The sequence below is a fragment of the Lutjanus erythropterus genome, chromosome 17, assembly GCF_056507025.1.
Source record: "Lutjanus erythropterus isolate fLutEry1 chromosome 17, fLutEry1.hap2, whole genome shotgun sequence".
NCBI lineage: Eukaryota > Metazoa > Chordata > Actinopteri > Lutjaniformes > Lutjanidae > Lutjanus > Lutjanus erythropterus.
In genome coordinates this window covers 4,912,521-4,933,177 of record NC_139333.1, presented here as the reverse complement: position 1 = coordinate 4,933,177, position 20,657 = coordinate 4,912,521, and the positions used below count along the sequence as shown (strand labels likewise).

Below are 20,657 nucleotides of genomic sequence, written 5' to 3'. Positions count from 1 at the left end.
TTCTCATCTTAACTCCTATCTTGTTACATGTGTGAAAACCAGACCATTACTGACCAAAACTGAAAGCTGTGGAAGACTATTAGTGCCAAGAGTAAGGGAACAAAATGAGGATGATTCTGCGCAAAATTTTGAGAAAAATGTATAAAGGTTGAGAATGAAGTTAAGTTTTTCAGTATTCGTAAGAAGCACCAAAAAAATAAATCAGTGTAAGATTTTTTCTTAGTTGAAATGGTGAGAATAAAGACAAAATGTCAAGAATAAAAGTGAAATGGCGAAAATCGTCAAAATGAAGAACAAAGTCAAAATGGCAAGAATGTAATCGAAATAAGAATAAGGACAAAATAGTGAGAAGATTTTTCAGTTTGCTGCCAGGCATAAGAAAAAAAAAATCAAAGGAAGATTTTAAATCTTTTTATTAGTCGAAATGTAGATTTAAAAAAGTCAAAATGTTGAGAATAAAGTGGAATAAAATTTTGACTTTATTCACAAAATGGTATTTCAGTTTAATTCTCAGCATTTCGACCTCCTTCTGGAAATACAGTTTTTTTTTCCCCTTATGCCGGCTCTAACACTGTTAGTCCGACTATTCTCAACATTATCTCAGAAATCTCGGAATGCAAAATAAATTTTAAAAAAATCCTCTGTTTTCTCATGTTTTTCCCTGAAGCCTGGTTCTAAAACTCTTCCACAGAAAGCTGTTTTGAGTCAGAAATGATGTCATTAGTGTAACTTGTGTGTGTAAAGGCTGGCTCTCCTACAGGTTTATGCTGTGTTAATATGCAGTATTCACAGTAAAGATCTGAATATATTACATTTTTCTATTCACAAGTGCTAATAATAATGGACATTTCCACTTCTTATGGTTCATTAAAGAGAAGTGTTTTAAGAAAGCATGGCTTTTCGAAGTGGTTCCTTCACTTTGTATCACATTTTTAAGAGAATTGATCTACTGAGAAATGTCCGTGGTCAGATTGGCAGCACAGGAGTTTTCCGGTAAATCAAAGAGCCCCAATCTATTAGAAAGGAATGTCAGTATAAATACAGGATAAAGTATAAATACAAAAACACAAAATAAATAACTGTGATTGGCCAGGGAGTAGAAAGGGTGAAATTTAGTAAGAAAAAATAGAGATGAAGTTGTATTTTTCAGTAACATTTGTCTGATTTTGCAGATAAAAATGGACTTATCTGGAGCTTTCTATATTAATATCTATCAACAGCGTTCAGGGAATAACAAATTAATAACACATTGTAAAGGGGAAACTCATATAAAATATTTTTTATAAAAACTGTTGCAAATAAGGCACAGTTTGTCTGCCGATTAAAACCGATAAGACCCAAGTCTGTTTTTTTCAGACCTTCATTTCTCTCTGTAATGTCATCCTGTGGATAAATGCGCCAAATAGTGTAAAGAAACTTGTATAAAAAAACAAAAAGGTCCTTCATAGGAATGAAAACCATTTCTACACACATATTCTAAGCTCAAGCAAACTGTGACAAATGTGTATTTTAGCTAGAGGTGCACAGTGAGATTTTTTTTGTCATATTTACATCAATTGATGAACTGATTACATGATACACTTGACTGGTGGTTTGTGCCGTCTCCCACACCACTGACAAAATATGCAGACGTCGACTTGTCTCTGTCAGTACAGATAGTTAAGATATTTACAAAAATGGCCGTGCTGAGCAATCCAATTCACCTTGTAATTCCTTTCATTTTTTTCCAGTAATACAAACATAGACTCAGAAAATATACAATGATTGTCAAAATGTGTCTTCAAGTCTAGGTGGCGTAACACTGATACTGCATAAAGTGTTGGTATAAAGCACTGTAATCATGTCCATCACCCAGTCTTGAGAATTGGTGGGGTGAAAATCTGTTCTTTAAGAATATAAATATATGGACTTTCTTAAATATTTTGGTTTGCTTTCTTTTTGTTTATGAGATGGAAAATGGAAAATAAAAAACTCTGATGGACCTGACGTCCACATTTATTAAGAATTTCATCACTTGAAGGTTGGCCCATTACAACATTTAATAGTCAAGCAAGCAAAACATTTTTTTGCCCCAATTCTGAAGAATGAGTGATGTCCATTATCTTGACAATCCTTCATGTGTCCACTGTCATACTTATTTGGCAGTTGTGCGCATCGTTGTCTGAAATGGACAAAGATCATGTCAAAAAGCACCTAGTCTTTGGATTCTGGGTACAACGACAACATGAGGACTTTATTTCAGTGACGTGGAGAAAATAAGTCAAAATATAATTCTGTACTTCAACCTCCGACTTAGCCGCCAATCATAGCATGGAGGCTAACGGTCCACGTGATATCATAGGAGGCTAGCTGTGGCACTTGGACTGAAGCTGTTAAGGTAGAATTCAAGAGTTCTTTGGTGTGGTCATAGCTGATATGAGCGGTCCGTACAGCTACTCGAAGCTGGTGTCTCGTGTTTTAGACGCCCTTTGTGGCGGTGATGCGTTCACCAGTGCTCCAGGTGGAGGTCCATGGCAGAGTTCAAGTTAATGTCTGTGACATCCAGGAACTCCGTGTTGAAGATGCTGGGCCCGCTGGGCGGAGCGACGCTGAAGGTCGTGGCCGAGCTGGGCGGCGTCAGGTCCAGCCACTCCATCGTCTCCCACGGCGTCTCGCTGAAAGTCATGCTCACCATCCCCTGCACCTCTGGGACGGCGGACACCTTGGAGCTGATGGGCGACAGAGGGGTGTCCATCAGGTCTCTGTTGGTCAGAAGTTTGTCCTGTTGGGGGTGGTGAGGGTGGCGGTGGTGGTTGTGGGGGCTGCCGTACCCCTCGCCCTCTCTGTTCCCTTCGTCTTCCTGCCCGCCGTCCTCAGCAGCCATTTTTAGGAGTGCCGCCTCCCCTCCCCGGCCAATCGGACTTCCCAGCAGAGTCTCCAGGTGGCTCTCGGTGATGTGATTGGCGGAGTGGTCGTACGGGAGCTGGGAGGGGGACAGGTGTTCGTAGTGTCTGTGGAACCTCGGGATGAGGAGGCCGGGACACCCTGGGGACACAGTAATGTGAGGCACAACTTTGGTTACAGAGGACCTCTCCCTCTCTTCTCTGGCGTTAGCTGGCATCTCTTGAAGAGAAAGAGGAGAGGAGGGAGGGTCACAGCAGGGACTGGAGCTGATACCACTGTGACTCACTGATGTACATGGAGATTTTGAACCATCTTTGATATGCATGCGCAGTGTGAGCTACGCTAACATTATGTGCGGAATTTCACCTTACCTCCACTTTCTATGAGCACATCCAAAAGTTCATCCATCTGCTGACTTCTGGTCAGTTGCTGGAACAGTAATAAAAAAGTGATTCTTTTTATTAACTGAACAATGTTCAATCCAGTTATATTAAAGAATTGTACATGAACATTATGCAAGCTTTCAAGCAGTCTACAAAGACTTGCAGAATAGGGTTTTGGTACAGAGTTTTCTGAAGACAGACCACCTTATTGGTTGAGATTAAACTCTTGCACTAGCTTTTCTTAGGCCCTGTTTACACCTGGTAATGACATGTGTCTTGGGTGATCCAATCACAAGCGGGCTGCTCTAAGTACAGATGTAAACGCATCCAAGATGCATTTTGATCCAGTCGCTGAGACCACATGAAGACTAAGTGTTTTTTGAAAGTGCCTGCCCTTTTCCAAACAGTTTCTAAGGACGACTCAGGTTCGGCCTGGGCCGCACGTGACCACATTCCTTTAGTGATTTGAACTCAACACATTAAAGAACCACCTACTCAACTGAAATCCACACAAAACAGCTGTCTGATTTCCATTTGGTTCACTGTAATGCAAATTATGTACAAATGATGTGTTTGGGTTTTCTAACCTGCCAAGATAAGCAGCAGATGTTTGCAAACACACTGATTGTATCCAGATTGATTTGAAAAAGTCTGGACATCAGAAAAACAACGCATGAAATAGATCAGATTTTTGCAAATCGGATCCAAGCCAAATACGTAGATGGTTTGAAATGCGGTTTGAAATATATTTCTTTAGATGCGTATCAGTCGGGCCCTTCTCGCCACTTGAATCAGAGGTCTTTTGCATCACTTGCAACGAGACACACAATGACAACATCAAATCAAAAGTGACGGAAGTATAGCAGTGTTAATCGGCCTCCTCCGTCATGGTCAGGTATGGTGGAGGACACCCAGTTAAAAACAGCAATGCATTTGGTCTTCGCAAATGGAAATAATATAATGTGTTTATTTGCATTTAAAGCGGGAAGTGAGATCCACTGTACTGACAGACCTAAAGCTGTCCAACCAATACATGTTATTACCAGGTGTAAACAGGCATTTTGCTGTAATTTGAGTGGACTGACCTTTTGAACTTTAGCTTTTCTGGGTTAGTCAGGTTGAGTTTTTTATCTGCTTCTCCAACTGAAAAAGATCTGCCTTCAAAAACTGCTTGTACAACTAAAACCCCAATCTGCGTCAGACTTGGTAAGGGTGGAAAGTTAGTGCAGTGAACAAAGCGAATGGATGAATCAAAGAGGTGCAGTACAGGACAGGTGATGGACTTAAGAGACAAAAACAGGGGACAGGAGGAAAAGTGCGATTAGAGCAACGCCGATAGGTCAAATCAAATCTCTGGCCAGCCATTCTCTACTGAATTCATTTTAGCACGATTTCCAGTTTACCTGCTTGACTGCATCCTCATAGCATGGGGGCTGTCTTAAGTCAGATGCATCTGAATCTGAGCTACTGAAGGCAGGGGGAGACACCTGGCACTTTTGGCCAACATGCCGAGGAGAGGGCAATATTGACATCTATATGAGACATGGGTAAAAAGTGACATTAGCCCACCAATTAGAATGGAGGAGATTACCAAATATGAGTGTACTATAGATTAAAAAAGGCAAAAAGATCTATAAATCAGGCCCTCATGATGGAATAATCTCATATTAAACATTCATTTGATGAAAAGGGTTGGCGTTGTGTTCTCGTAAAGGAAAAGTCACCAACATGTGAAGGAATATGTGATGAAAACAGATCAGAGTGACGATGGACCTCATCACAACACACAACCATATAGAGTCACAGACAGAACACAAATGAAAAGAGAAAAACGGTTACGTGGATGTGAGGTGATTCAGATGAAGTACATGACACCGACATGACAACACTGCAAACGCTGTTAACGTTGACGTGATGTTTACCTTTGGTTGCATACTCTGGTTCTCAGATTTGGCCGAGCTGCCGTGGCCGCAGTCAGCCGAGTTGGGAAAGACTCCCTGAAGGCCTCTTTGGTCAGAAGGATAAGAACAGTTCATGGCCTGGCCGCCGTTCTTCTGCTGCATCTGGAGTTACACAAATGTCAAATGTAACCACATTCAGAAGTACTGTAGTTACGGTTGAACAAAACGTGGAAATCAGGGTGTTAGCGCCATAGTTGTAATGTTGGTTTGTTGGACTGTCCTAGACTGAAATATTTCAACAGTTAAAGAAACTACATACATTCCTTCAGCTGCACTTATTTCTGTTCAGAGCAAATGAGCAAATCTTTTTTAGCATGCTAACTTGCTAAACTAAATTGGCAAACTTCAGATAAACATTATCTGCTAAATATCAGCATGATAACTTTGTCATTGTGAGCATATTAGCATTAGCATATTAGCTTGCTTACATTAGCTTTCAGCTCATAGTGCTTCTGTGCACTGTTGCTACATTCTTAGCTCTTCCATCCAATTGGGTAGACAAATTGCTAATTTATAATAATAATAATAATAATAATAATAATAATGATATATGTATAAATATATAAAATTGTCATTCTCCAATGAAAAACACTTATATCCAAGATGTCAACTTTTCAGGTGCTTAGAAAAACAGCCATGTTTTTGGCTTTGTGGCAGTGCAGTTTTTTAGACGATCCATCGGCTTTGTGAATGGTTTGTTTTGGCTTAAGAAATAGCGTCTCATAGTGAAGTGTCTCAGCTCATAAAAAACCCCATTTTCTCCTTCAGTTTTAGTGAAAAATTCAAAATTACCAAACCATAAATATAAATAGTCTTCAGTTCATCGCAGGGCTGAGACATAGAGATAAATAACCACTGACACTATGGGCAATTTAGAGTCACCAATTAACCTATTAACTTGCATGTCTTTGGACTGTGGAAAGAAGCCAAAAATTATGACATCCCCAGGTAATAATACTCCCCTACGAATAGTATCGTTATTATGTCATATTTTTTTTTTAAATAAAATGTCTCAGAACATTTAATAATTGTGTCCATAAACCTGTCCTACCTGCATGTTGCGTGCTCTGTTATTGCCCTGGGGGTGGGGGTGACTGCAGCCGTCTCTCCCCAGCGGAGGTGATAGCAGGTAGGGGTTGTTGGGAGATGAAGGCTGGGGGCTACTAGAAGGCTTCCCGATGGGGGAGTCTTGTGGTGAGCACTGTGGACTGAGGAAAGCCGACATCGTGGAGGGGCTGCCGGAGGACGGGTTTGTGTCCATGCACTGTGGCCCCCCGGGGCCCCCCATATTGGACAGGGGGGCGTTGCAGTGTCCCATGTCCTCCATGCAGCTGCCAGGAGAGCTCTTCAGCTGTTTGGGAGAGGACAGAGGGCAGCTGGAGGACAGGGACATGGGCTCCTGTTTGATCGTCACCCCGAAGAAGTGCTGGCCCATCATGGCTGGAGTCTGCTGGTGGTGCATGGAGGGGTGAGATGGAGGAGGGATGGTGTCCTGTGTCGCTCCATAGCAGCGTTTCCTCTTGTGGAGCTGCATCTTCAGCTCCTCAACCTGACAAGCAGACAGGGGTAAATATATCAATCAAAGAAAAGCTCTTAAAGATGTTTGCAGCTTGAAGGCAGGATTGCACCGTCAATGATTCATTTTTAAACCCATGGTTTAACTTAAAACTATGTTGCATCAAACTTTTAAAATTAAGATTAACTTTAAACCTAAGTTTAGTTCTATCTTCTAAACCTAGATTTTTTTTTTTTTGCACCAAAACTCTATATTCCTTTTGAGATGAACTGAGCAAAGAAAGTTAATGGACAGAAACAACTGAGCTTTATGACATGCTTCTTCTTTCTTTTACTCCTGTTGATTTGTTAAAACAGTCCAACCACTGTCTCTCTTTTCCTCACTGTTGTGTTTTCCATTTTTATCTATTATCTAGTATTATTTGACTATATTGCTTCATTAATTCAGCTTACAAGTTTAGCAAATTAGAGCTGAATAAGTAGTCTAACTAAGCCAACTCACTTTTTAGCTAGCTAGCAAACAATGTAATGTTTTGTTAAGGAATATTACATTAATTTATTTATTTATCTTAGATTAAGTAGTCAAGCATTTCCATTCTGATTAAATTTAATTTTGGTTTACATCAATAAACTTGGATTTCCCAAACTTGTACAAGTTTTTAATTGTACAACAGAGCTCTGCTTAATTTAAATCTGGATTTTCTTTTTTTAAACCCAGTTTTGATAAACTCTGATCAGAACGAATCTTACATTAAATTAATCTTTGTTGGATTAACCCAGTCTGTAATAGTTTTGTTCTTTGACACAGTGTCCTCTTTATATTCTTTGATGACTGACACACTCATGGTTCCTCACCTGTCTCTGCTCCTGATGCAGCTTCCACGTCAGCTCTTCAATAACCTTCTGCTTCTCCACCAGCATCTTATCTTTTTCAGCTTCCATGCCATCCACTCCTCCGCCCTCCCCGGCCCTCAGTCCTGCCCCGCCCATGCCGCCCCCTCCTCCCAGGCCGTCCTCCATGCTGAGCTGGGCCGGAGACGGCTGCAGGGCGAACTGCGTCGGCGAGGACATGGGCACGTCGCTGAAGCTGTCGGGGAGCGAGCCGCTGAGGGACAGCTCGGAGGAGGCCGGAGAGATGGGAGGGGTGGAGGAGGTGCTGGGGTAAGGGTAGTAGCCCCCCTGGGACAGTGCGCTGGAGGAGGACGGGGACTGGTAGGAGGACAGGGACCCCGTGGGTGTGACGGGGAAGGTCACCGTGGTGATGTCGGAGGAGGCTGAGGGTGAGGAGCCGGCGTTTGAGTCTTTGAAGGGTCGGAGCCGCTCGATGAGGGCCGTCTTGGTGCCGGAGACGGGCATGCCACGAATACGCAAGTGCTGCCTGAGCTCTGATACCTGACATTGGGGAAAAAAAAGACATCAAAGTCATGAAGGCGGTCTTATAATGTCTCCACTAGAGTAATTTGATTTTGTAACACCTACTTTTAGATCATCCAGATTGGCTGGCAGGGGCCCAGGTTTGACCGGTGAGATGTTGCTCTGGTTGGGATATGTGTTCTTGACTGGGGACGAGGAGTTGCTGTTGGTTTGGCTGGATGGACCGCTGGAGCTGCACGCTGATAGCTGCTCACTGGCTCCTCTACAATGACAGAAATCAAGTGGATTACTCACACAGTTAAGTAAAAATAGCTAAAAGAAAAACATGGTACCACTTCTGATCAGACACCCTTTATAGATTGATAATATGTTGTAAATATCAATGGTTAATAAGTTTTCTTAGATCAGTTGTAAGCAACTAACTAGCCAGATAGTGAAAAAACCCTTCTCAGATGAGTCAAAAACTGAAACCACTGATAAATAATACTTGTTTTAATTTAAATATAGTGTAAAAATAAATCTAAAGCTTTAAAATATTTACTTATTCCATTTTACATTTTTAAATTTTCCCTGTGCAACATTTCCCATGTTCCTCACCAAAATCAGTTTTCCTTATGCTTATAAGATAATGTCAAGGTTGTGTCAATGTATGTCTAGTGCATACGGGTCTTGGAAAATGAGACTACTGCCCTCCATTAGCATATTAGCTTATTATATTTGCATAATGGCAAATTGGCAGTATTAAAAGGCATTGAATTAGCTATTTGCTGTTCTCGTCTGCAGCGTACCCATGAATGTACAGACAAGTACCACAGGATTTTTTGAGACTTAAAAACATGATTCTCTGGTGCTCTGAAGCCCACCAGCAGTCCACTAATGCTTTATATTAAGGCCCTTTTAACTCTTTCTCCGCCAATGACAAGATATCTCGTCAATTGCTGTTTTCACCGTGAGGTGGTTGGGGACGCTGTGACGCATCATCTGACAAACATTTGTCGGCCTAAGAAGAAGGGAACACTTAATGTTAGTCACACTAGTGACAGTGATGTTACACATGTAATATGAAGTGATAAAAAAAACAAACATAAAAACATGGAGTTGATTTTCTGCTTAAAAATGTGTCTTTCACAAAAACACAGTTTTCTGTGTTTTGTCTGTAAAGTGGCCTTTTTGATGCAACCAACCAAAATTAAAGTGCTTATAAAAAAGAATGAATGAAGCTAGAATGTCTGAAACTAGCAGATTCGTTCTTTCTTTTGATATATTCCATGTTAACATATTTGTAGAACTGAATTTTCTGTAAGTGTTGAAAAATCAGTGAATTTTGACAAAAATTCAGCTGGCACTGCCTGACAACTTTATTAAAATACGCTGGTGGGCAAAGAGCTAACAAGCGTTGATCGCAAATACAGCCTTTATAGGTAATAAGATGCTTATTAACTTTATTTAAGTGTTAATAATAGCATTATAATACATTTATTGTTAGATTACCATCTAAAACCGATCAATGTGACATTAGTAAATAATTTATTAAGCATTAATGACCAGCTTGTAAGCCCTTTATAATAGATGCCTAATCAAAAAAAGAAATGCAATTACAAGAAGAAGAAGAAGAAGAAGAAGAAGAAGAAGAAGGAGGAGGAGGAGGAGGAGGAGGAGGAGGAGGAGACCATACAAAGCTTACTTCTGGCTCTGTGGGTGGGGCTGGTAGCTGAAGGCGGGCTGCCGCTGCGGAGGAGCCTGGGCCTGCGTCTGCTGAGCGTGTGTGTGCTGCTGCGACTGCTGCGACTGCGGGTGTGTGTGAGCGTGTTTCTGCTGGCTGAGGATCTGCAGCTGCAGGAAGAGCTGCTGCTGCTGGAGGAGTCGGGCGTAGGCCGAGTCCATGGGCGGAGGAGACTTCTCTGCCTTCTGGTCCGGAGGAATGTACTGGTGGTACTTGAGCTTCTTCACCTTTGGCTTCACATCTTTGGGCTTCTTGTGTCGGTTCTTGTCCGACGTCTTGGACTGTTCGGAGGACGGAGGGGGAGGGAGAGGTCAACATTGTAATCTGACAATAACGTGCGAGGACGAGTCCTCCGCTGTTAGTTGATCAGCTGTTTATAACTGTCAGAGTGAATTTAGGACTGTTACCCTGAAAACAAAAGTCCACTGCTCTGAAAATGGAGTGTGGAGTTTAGTGACTGTCTGCCAGACTCCATTAACATTTTTATCAATTTAACCGTGATAAATATCTTCTCCTTCTGAAAGATTATTAGCCATATATTACAACTCATAAACAGACACTTTCCCATGTGAATGAACATTCAATACTAATTAGAGTTCTAATGAACGTGAAATGGGCAAACAAAAACACAAGGTAAGGACAGAACAGAAATTTCGAAGGTCACCATGACTAGCATTGTTGTCAGAGAAGTGAGTTTTTAAACTTGCTGTGTTTCCGTTTTCTCTGATGACATATCATGGTCATTTTATGATTTATTGCAGTAAATACATTACAGATTTCTCCTTTAAAGTGTAAAGCAATCACATCAGGTAAGGTAAGCAGAAGATGAAATACATTTTTTAATGCTGCTGACCTTGACAATAGCAGGAACAGGTATTGGTGGAGTAGCCTGGCTGTTGTTGGCACCAGACAGGCCTTCATCCTGGCTTTGATCAGGAGGGTCTCTGGCTGCACCTCCCTGTTCACAAATAAAAACAACACTCTTTATATAACCCTCTATGTCCATTCAGAGCCACTCTAACAGACCAGCTTCTAAAGTGACAGTTATCGACAGTTAACAGTTATATACTAAATATCTTTGACTGCTGTACTTCAGGCTGGACAGAACAGGTCGTTTGAAGATGTCACCTGTGGTTCTGGGCACGTTTCTCCAGATAAGACAGTAAATCAACAACTTGAAAACAAAACTTAAAGGACCAGTGTGTAAGATTTAGTGATGGTGGCGGTGAGGTTGTAGATTGCAACCAAATGAATATGGCTAGTCTCACCCTCCCCTTCCAAGCATGTAGGAGAACCTACGTTGGCAAGGAAACTCATGAAAAATACAAAAGGCCGTCTCTAGAGCCAGTGTTTGGTTTGTTCTGGGCTACTGAAGAAGAAGAAGAAGAAGAAGAAGAAGAAGAAGAAGAAGAAGAAGAAGAAGAAGAATGTACTTCTGGTACATCTTGGTAGTGACAATGCTAGCATACAGATCTTTAATAACTAAATGTTTACCATGCTCACTGTGTGGTTTAGTATGTTAAAATGCTAACATTTGCACTTGCCCTCCCCTCATTACCACCACTGAGGTGCCCCTGAGCAAGGCTGCCCCAGTGCAGCTGCTTAGTAGCTGCAGATCAGATGTTTATGGGATGATGATGACGTTATTTTATCTAATAGCCACTTTACATTTGAGCTAAGACAAGTTTGACAACTTCAGACTACACTTAAAAAATGACAGAAAGGATTAATCGTTTATCAAAATAGTGGGCGATGAATTTTCTTTTGATCGACTAATTGATTTATAGACTAATCGCTGCAGCTCTACTGAGAATACTTATGTAGTTTTATTTTAGTAAAAACTTTTACTCATAATTAAGTATTTTATTGACTTCTGCTTCAGGATTCTAAAGTTGAACTGAGGAGACAGTCAGTTTGTAATTCAAATGGAATAACTGCACCCAAAAATGCACATGCATTGATGTTTCATTTGTAAAAGCATTCCAAAAAGCTCTAAAGAGGAGTTTGTAACTGACATGAGACACTGAGAGTTAATGATTCAGTTGGAACATGTCAGAGACAGAAGCCCAGCAGAAGTAAACAACCTAGTGACCGTTGCTGATGGCGACCGTTGGAATGAGGTCATCGCGAGCGAGAGGTAAGCAGGCGGGGTGGCTCGGCGTGCTGGAATGCGACACCTGCCTAGTTCAACTCAGTCCAACGGTCAGTGGAAAACACAGGATGGTGCTGCAGTTCACTCTGCCGCCACAGGGGGGCAGAAGAAGCAAAGCAGTGGCAACAACTGCTGGAGGTGCAACAGAGTCAGGAGTGGAGGAAAACAAGAGGAATTCTGGGATCTTTTACCTCCACGCTGTCAGGACAGAGTCAGGTGTTTTACCTGTCGTGGGCTGGTGAGGGCAGGTGAGGAGGAGGAGGAGGGCGCGCTGCCCGCTGCCTCAGACGAAGGGCAGGCCGAGCCCTGCGACTCGTCACTGTGGTGCTGCTCTGGAGACAGACTCTCACTGCTGCTGTCCTCCTCAAACGCGTACGAGTCCTCCTGCTTCGGGAACTTGCCATGGTTTACTGGAAGGAGAGCAGAGAGGGAGATATGGGGGGGGGGGGGGGGTCAGTATGCATTACCTCCACATTACTGAGAGGAGGAAGAGGGAGAACAGAAGATCACTTTAAATAAATAATTCCACTTGGTTACAACTCGGGTCTTATGTCGTTTCTATTAATTATGATTTTTCTAATCAAATTTACTGCTGACACACGAGAAAAAAAGAAGTCAGATGGAACAAGAAATAGAAATAGAAATCAGATGATCGGGCGGTTTGTTCAGTAAACAAGCCAAGATTATGTCAGCCACTTTGTTTGGAGGTAAAACTGAAAGTCAACATGTCCAGAACTAATGTCACTAACAATCCCTCACTGCACAGGAAAACTGAGCGCACACAAACATACAGTAGGTAAACTGTGTAATCTGTGATGGCTGCTCATAACTGAAAGTTTGGCTTAGAATTTTACTATCTGCCTTTATTTTCTCCTCTAAATAAGTTTGTCTGACCTGTTTAAAATCTGTTTGTCTGACTGCTTATGCTTCTTGCTCTGTCTGACTTCTTTTTAGTGATGTTACCACATTTCCATAACTCAACTCTTTACTTGGTGATTTTTCTTTGAAACACAGTTTGGTAAGTGCAAACATATTAGTATCAGTATACAGCTGTATATGGTGAAAATACAACCCAAGTTTATGACGATGCAAATGAAAAAATATTGGCAACAAAAATTATGACAAAGTCTCTGTTCATTCTGCCTTGATGAATAAAGACGAGACAAAATAATTGGCTCTGTTCAGGTCGACAACCTGATTAGATCACAGTGATCAGACATGTATATATATATATTTTACCAGGTAATAAACATTATCAGTGTTTGATAACCGATAATGACGCATCAGTCATAACTTATGCAGTGATTTTTATATGATAGGGGAGACCTGGGATGGTGGTAACAATTTTTGTTGAGCATCCATAACTCATAACTCAACAGTTGTTTGTGCTTAATCTGTCAAACTTTGATACACAGTAACCACGTTTGTCTTCTACAAAAAAAAAAACAAAACAAAACAAAAAAAACGACTTAATTGGATGTCTGTTGTACAATCACACATCATGCGAGTTAATGTGAAAGAACTATATTTATGGATAAATAATAAACAGTTTTGAATAAAGTAAACAGTTTGAAGTGACTAAAACAAAACAAAGACGAAAGACTAAAATGTGACTAAAACAAACAAACAAAAAAAGCAACTAAGACTAAAATTAAACTAAACGTTCTTGCCAAAATTAACAGTGCAAGATTACCAACCAGGCCAAGCAGCAACTGCTCAAGTCCATTAAAAGACCCAGTGTCTCCTGGGTCAGCATGTGGCATTTAATTCATCTAGGCTATGATTAAGTATTTTCCTACTTTGAGTTACGGGTCCGACATAAATACAAACATTTCCTGTCAAAGTCAGAAAAGATTCAGACTGTTGTCAGCTGATACTCGCGACCAGTGGTCTCTATAAAAGCCAATCAGAACAACCGCCAAGCGCAGAATGCAGGTAGATTTTTCACTTAGCGAGTAAATCTCAGGAGGCTCACTGTCTGCATCAGAGATATACACACACACACACACACACACACACACACACACACACACACACACACACACACACACACACGCAGGGACAGGGACTTCATGGTGCTTTCAGGTGCTCCTTGTAAACTCAAAAATTTATATTCAAACTGACATGAAGTTGTCTATTTTTTCTTACTTTCCTTTGTTATCTACACCTGCCATTACTTTGTTCTTTCACTGCAGCACTTTAGTAATTAGACGCTAAAATCATGTCAGATTTAAAAAAATTCTCTATTACAAAAACCCTATTAAATTGTTAACAGTAAACTCAACCATATTCTTGTACAACAGGTCCCCAAATACCTCTGTGATACTAGTCAAGTTGAATTATATATATACTTAATATAAAATGTTGTTAAGATATTTAAATAAACGTACACATACACGTGAAACAGAAAGCTTCAAATAGACTTTGTGATTGGTACTTCGTCAATACTGCTTCAAGCAATAGTAATCGCACCCCATTACCTTATCCTGATCATAGAACCCTTCACTTGAATCAAACTGTGTTGACAAATGAGGGGCTGTTATCTGTGCTGCTAGGCAACCACTAATCAAATCGCAGCAGGTTAATCCAAAGTTGTAAAACTCAGGAATCATCCTTTAATTTTTAACATAAGATGGTTAGGTCATGTGCACACTGCAAACCGCTGCACCTTGTCCACAATGTATGTCCCCTGTGTGACCAGTGGTGTTCACACACCGCCTGTCTGTCACCGACACCTAGTACCACACTCAGCCCGGAGGTGTTACGCTGCGTGTGTGAGACACTGACACCGCCACTTTACATCCACCACGCTCCTGATTGGCTGCGCTGATAGTGACTGCGGCTTTAATTGGAGGAGCTAAGAGTGGCTATCAGACCAGAGCTCAAGGGACAGAGCCAGAGGAGGGAGGGAGAGAGGTGGTACAGGCTGGTGTGTGTGTGTGTGTGTGTCTGTGTGTGTGTGTGTGTGTGTGTGTGTGTGTGTGTGTGTGTGTGTGTGTATGTGTGTGTGTGTATGTGTGTGCAGAGGTATAAGATTCTCTTTTTGTATCCAAACATGTGACAGCAGGCAGGAACAGACCCTGGTTTCAATCACAGCACCAGGCCCATTCTGTGCAACTCAATGACCTCGCAATACACAAACACACACACACACACACACACACAGAACCTAACACACAGCTTAGTGCACAGCATTGTCCTAAATGCCATTTCCTCCCACCTGTTCATGTTTAACTCCTTCACTCACACACACTCCGGATGGGTCATGTGTGAACGTGTCCAGTACATGCTGTTTCCATGAGTCTTTAAGTCAATTTGATGTCAGCGGGAGATTGAGATGGCAGAATTGCAGGAAATCTGCAAGACGTGTTCACTTCCGCTTTCCAAGTGGCTGGTTTAGAAGTCACATAGTTTCCAACATCACCGGACAGAGGTTGAACCAATCGTAGGGAGTGTTGTGTGAGAGAATATAGAGCTTTAAGGTGAGGGGTTAATGCTGCAGGCGAGGGGAACGCAACAGCCTGCTCCTGTCAGAGCTATAGGTGGCTGTCTGGAGCTATACACCCTTAGAAATAAAGGTGCTAGCTAGAACCATAAAGGGTTCTCCTGCTTTTCTCCATAGGGCCTTTTCCACCAACAAGGAGCCAGCACTGTTCTAGTTCAAGCACCTAATTTTGAATTGTTCTGTGCATTTTGACCAAAAGTAAGTTGCTTCGGAAACTCAAAAGTTGTTTACCAGCTGGAAGCAAAAAATTGCAGGTTTTCCTTGGGAACCAAAGTGGGCGTAACATACTCTACAGCTTGTTGTGCGTTGGTTAGCACCCTCTGTTGATGACATCCTTTAGTACAATGCTTCCACTCAAAACTGGTAGAAAAACAGGTTGGTTCACTACCAGCTGCTGACTGAACCTTTTTAGTTCCATTTGGAACCATTTGAGGTCCTCTGAGGTCCCATTTCCACCAGTTTTGACCTGAACAATTGCAATCAAGGATATCATCAACAGAGGGTGTTGCACAATGCAACAACCCATAGAACATAATAGGACCAGTTTGGCTCTCAAGGAAAACCTGCTATTTTTTGATTCCATGCTGGTCAATTTGTGGTGGAAATGGTTCATGAACCAGAGTGGGACCAGTTCCATGTTGGTGAAAAAGAGTCCTAAGAGAGTCCTACCTTGAACCCGGCATAAAGAATTATATCTAGAACCATCTGTGAGAGGTTTCACCCGTAGTCCCCTATGAGATGTTCTACAGAGTTCACTTCCATGGTCTAATGGTTCCACGTAAAACCCTCTCTGCAGGTTCTATCCAGAACTGTTCCACCTTCTTAGGGTGCTAACAAGAACCCTTTCTATTAAAAATGGCTATATGGATGAAAATGATTCCTAACAGAATCCCTAGTCTTGCAAAGAACCATGGACGAGCCCTTCATTTCAAAAAGGGTGCTGACACACTTACGGGGGTACTACAGAGAACCCTTTTATATCCCATGGGTTTTATCTAGATACCACCCAAGGCGTTCTGCTGAGAACCCTTTAATATTATGGTGCAAAGAACCTAGGACAAACCCTGGACAAAAGAGTTTATCAAGGAACTGATACTTTAAAAAAGGGTTCTTTGGCTGCAAAGGGTCCTTAACAGAACCCCTAGTCTTACAGAGAACCCTGGATGAATCCTTTATTCAAAAAAGGATGCTCACAAGAAGCCACTCAGGTGGAACTTTCTTATATTCCATGGGTTTTGTCTGTAACCCACAGAGGGGGGCTCTTACTGCTGTGGTATAAAGAACCTATGACAAACCCTTGACAAAAGTGTTCTTCAAGGAAAGGAACTCCTTCTTTTAAAAGGGGCTGTTTTGATGAAAAGGGCCATTAAAAGGAACCCTTGAGAACAAACGGTCCTGATTCAAACCTCTGTCCTTCAGAAAGAACCCCTCTGGAACACATTTTTGTAAGAGTGGACAGAGACAAAGCAGGGAGGAGGAGGAGGGTCAGCACAAACATACACACAGGTACGCCCACACATACACACAAGGATGCACTCCAACTCAAATACACATGGCCACTTCTAAAGAAAATGGGTGGACCCAAATACAGCTGCTGTTCATCTCAATAAACGATGCTCCCCTCCTCCTGCAGAGGTAGTGTAAACCAGCTGACGGCGGCCTTTACGCAACATGTTTACTGCAAGCTCAAGGGGGCAAACATAAAACCGCTAAAAGACCAGAGTCTCAAAAACACTAGTCGCGCTGCCAAGAATGATATAGAGAGAGTGAGCAACATGTTGAGCATTAGAAGACAAACAGTGGGAGGACAGAGTGGACGTCTCGGGCCTCCGCACAGCGCTAAATCAATGCAGTGTCTAAGCATGCACGTTGTGCACTGCACTAGAGGAGGTGGAGGTCTCAAGAGGTCTCCCCATACACTTTAGTCCACAATAAACATTTGTAAAGACATTTGCCAAAGCACCTTTTCTTAAAGAAAATCTGCCAGTTCAGCACGGCAAGAACATTTTTTGAGATCCACGCAGCGTGCAAGAGATTTTCTGAAATAAACGTGATGTTCTTTAAAAAATGTAAATAACATTCTCCGTGCAAGAAACACAAATAAATACTTTTTCCTTCTAAGAAATGTTGATTGCATTAAGAAGGAACAACAGGAAGCAGGTACTGAAAAAGTCTGGTGGAATGTAATTTTCCTCTGACTGAAAGTGTCATTTGTGTTAAAACAACTTATCAAGTAAACGTCACGACAATTTTATTTATAAAACTCCAAATTGGAACAGAAGGCACTTTTCTCATTGACCAGGTCAGGACAGAACTCCACAGAGGTGGCAAAAGTACACAGTCTGTACTCAAGCTGAAGTACAGATAGTTGTGTAAAAAAAGGCTCTGAAATGAACTTCAAGTAAAAAGAGTCGCCTCTGAAGTACATTTCTACGTGTATTTTCTGTGTAAAGCTACCTGAACCTCACCTCTTCTCAGTGGTTGAACTTTCCCCTTTTTCTGTTTCATCTTGTTTACAGCATTTTTGTCTTGTTATGCTCTTTTGTCTAGTTACGTCATTCTCATCTTGTTACATCATCGTTCCTGTCTTGTTAATGTCATTTTCTTATGGCTATGTCTTTTACGATGTTTTTGTCTTGTTATATTGTTTTCGTCTTGGTATGTTTTTTAATGCAATTTTCATCTTGTTATGTCTTTTTAAGCTGATTTCATTGTGCATTATTTTGCAAATGCCTTAAGAATGTAAGTATTTGTACTTAGTTACTTCTCATGTCTGCAGAACTCCTTATAATGTTATTTACAGAGACACAAAATCTTCCCACCATGAGCAAGTACTAAGGGACTGTGGCGAGGAAAATCTCGGCTTAACATGCAGAAACCTCAAGCAGAACCAGGCTCAGGACAGGCAGCCATCTGTCTCAACCAGTAAAAAGCTTATCTATCTAATACGTCACAGTTTAAAGGGTTTTTAAGTTAATTCATGGTTAATAAACCATTTGCCCTTTTGGCTCATATTGAAGCACAATGTACCCGTTTTTCTTATTCATATATTATAACTAATATAGCATAACAGGACATTTCAAAATCCAAAATACATATTTGTCCTCTGGCCTGTAGTGCTTTGTATCCATCTAAACTGTTGTGGTGGTGAGTTGCCTCATTTTTGAGATTTTCTGCAACAGAATCTACCGCAACTATTTTCTTTCTTATACAAACAAAGTAGTTCCTACCTGAAACTGCTCACAACAAGGTCTGTGAATTATCTTGAGTGACTGTGGCATGATTTCTGGATAGAGACACTGGTTTTGAATTTTTCAAAGGTATTTTTTGGTGCTCTGAGCACCAGAAGCCGAGTGCCATTTAGTCCCATTAGACTGGAGAGAATCTCCAAAACTCTGCTATTCACACAAAAATAATCTAGGTGGATAAATAGTACTACAGGCCAGAGGAAAAATCTGTATTTTTGATTTGGGGGTGAAGTGTCCCTTTAAAACATTTACAAAAGATGCCATAGAACAAAGTGGTAGAATTGTTTCATGTTCAAGCGTGGGCAAAAACAGCTTGAAAAGCTTCTAATCTAAACTGTAAAAGTTGCAGATGCACTTCCTGGTTTTACTATTGTGTTCAGTATAAAGTAATTAAGATTAGTTCCACTCCAGATACACAATTAAGTGTCAATATAACATAAAATATTGTGATCTGTGGTGAGCTTCATGAAATTCAGTCAGGAAGAAGGTCAGTTTTAGGGTTTGGGGGCGCCACTGGATGTTAAAATATCTTCAGTCATGTGCAGGATGTATGTGATGCCATCAGATTGTTGGTACAAACCTTTTTGCGTTGGAGGAACATGATGTCGATAAAAGATCTACAATAAACATCGTACTGGCTTGTTTGACAAAATGATGTGACTGTGTTGAAGTCCAGCAGTGCAGTCATTAAAGTACATGCTTGTTTGAGTAGATTACAATCTCTAACAGAGTGCTCTGTACTACTTAGTATATGACTGGAACAATGGTTTGTTAAAACACACACACACACACAGAGTCAGGAGGGAGGCGTGCTCTTCTGTTCATTAACACAAACTGATGCTACCAAACACACAAACGTGGAGTCACGCAGCAGATGCAGCAGGTGTTACAGGTGAGTTCAACTACACGTGGGCAGCATCTCTCCGCTGATACCTGTCGTCGTGACGGCAGAGTCTAGGGGAATGATATTCTTTTGGACCAGCTCCAGGGGCCCCGGCCTGAGAGCCAGCTTCTCATTCAGGTCCTCGGCGAGCCGCGCTCGCTTTAGCCTCATCTGGGCCTCCAGAGAGGAGCCGTCTGAGGCCGGGTCTGCACAACACACAGCGGCACCACACCGTCAACAACAACATGGGAACACACCAAGGAAACACTCCTCATACAGGTCTGTACATACTGAAGTACTGGAGAATCACTAAATGTATTTGAGTACAGTTTTACATAAGATACACATGTAAAATATACTACAACAACTGAATGCTGCTTCTACATTAATGCATCAGTCATAATAACTAGGGTTGTTCCAATGCAATACCAGTATCAGAAATGCCTCTGATACAGCTTAAAGATATACTTGCTTTTTATTCAAGTGTTTGCATTAATTTCTCCATCGGCCCAAATGAATACAGGATATGCGAGAAAGTCATAATGCATAGGGGTGTGTTTGCGAATGTGTAGTTAAAAGGAATACCACATTATTTTTTAACCCCAAAATGTGACCCTGCTACTTCCCAGCAGCAGTCAAATCTTCTAACCTGAACATATCACATCCATACAGGCGCAAGTAGTTCACCTTTGTTAATAAATAATATCAAGTAAATATGCATATTATTAATGCACTGGTAATGTATCAATACTCGGTATCGGCCAATATGCTCAGTTCAGGTATTGGAATTGGTAGCAGGAAGGAAAAAATTATATCGGAGCATCGCTAGTGATAACAAATCAATAATACAAACTGCCATCATTTCATCATTCTGTCGCTACTTCTAATACTTTTTGGTCTGTTACTTTGATTGTTGTCACAAACGATCAAATTTGAACCAATTTAAACTATCACGTGATTTGTTTGATTCAATAAAAAAAAAAAAAACATGGAGCCTAATCCTAAAATAGAATGTTATATCAGATTCGGA

General features: G+C 41.3%; 1 protein-coding gene across 5 annotated transcripts in view; it reads right to left on the bottom strand.

Annotated features, from left to right (window-relative positions):
- Positions 1–356: 356 nt before the first annotated feature.
- myocd (myocardin) overlaps positions 357–20,657 on the bottom strand; it is a 37,634-nt gene continuing 17,333 nt past the window's right edge. The window contains exons 3-13 of one of the 5 annotated variants that reach the window (XM_084741246.1): positions 19,678–19,833; positions 12,217–12,401; positions 10,693–10,797; positions 9,801–10,120; positions 8,222–8,378; positions 7,598–8,134; positions 6,279–6,776; positions 5,189–5,329; positions 4,670–4,798; positions 3,255–3,312; positions 357–3,102 (exon numbers count right to left, since the gene is read on the bottom strand). In XM_084741246.1, coding sequence (XP_084597372.1) covers positions 2,486–3,102; positions 3,255–3,312; positions 4,670–4,798; positions 5,189–5,329; positions 6,279–6,776; positions 7,598–8,134; positions 8,222–8,378; positions 9,801–10,120; positions 10,693–10,797; positions 12,217–12,401; positions 19,678–19,833 — 2,903 coding nt within the window. In that variant the 3' untranslated portion in view covers positions 357–2,485. The remainder of the gene's footprint in view (positions 3,103–3,254; positions 3,313–4,669; positions 4,799–5,188; positions 5,330–6,278; positions 6,777–7,597; positions 8,135–8,221; positions 8,379–9,800; positions 10,121–10,692; positions 10,798–12,216; positions 12,402–19,677; positions 19,834–20,657) is intronic. The other 4 variants (XM_084741247.1, XM_084741248.1, XM_084741251.1 and 1 more) reach the window with 4 other exon arrangements.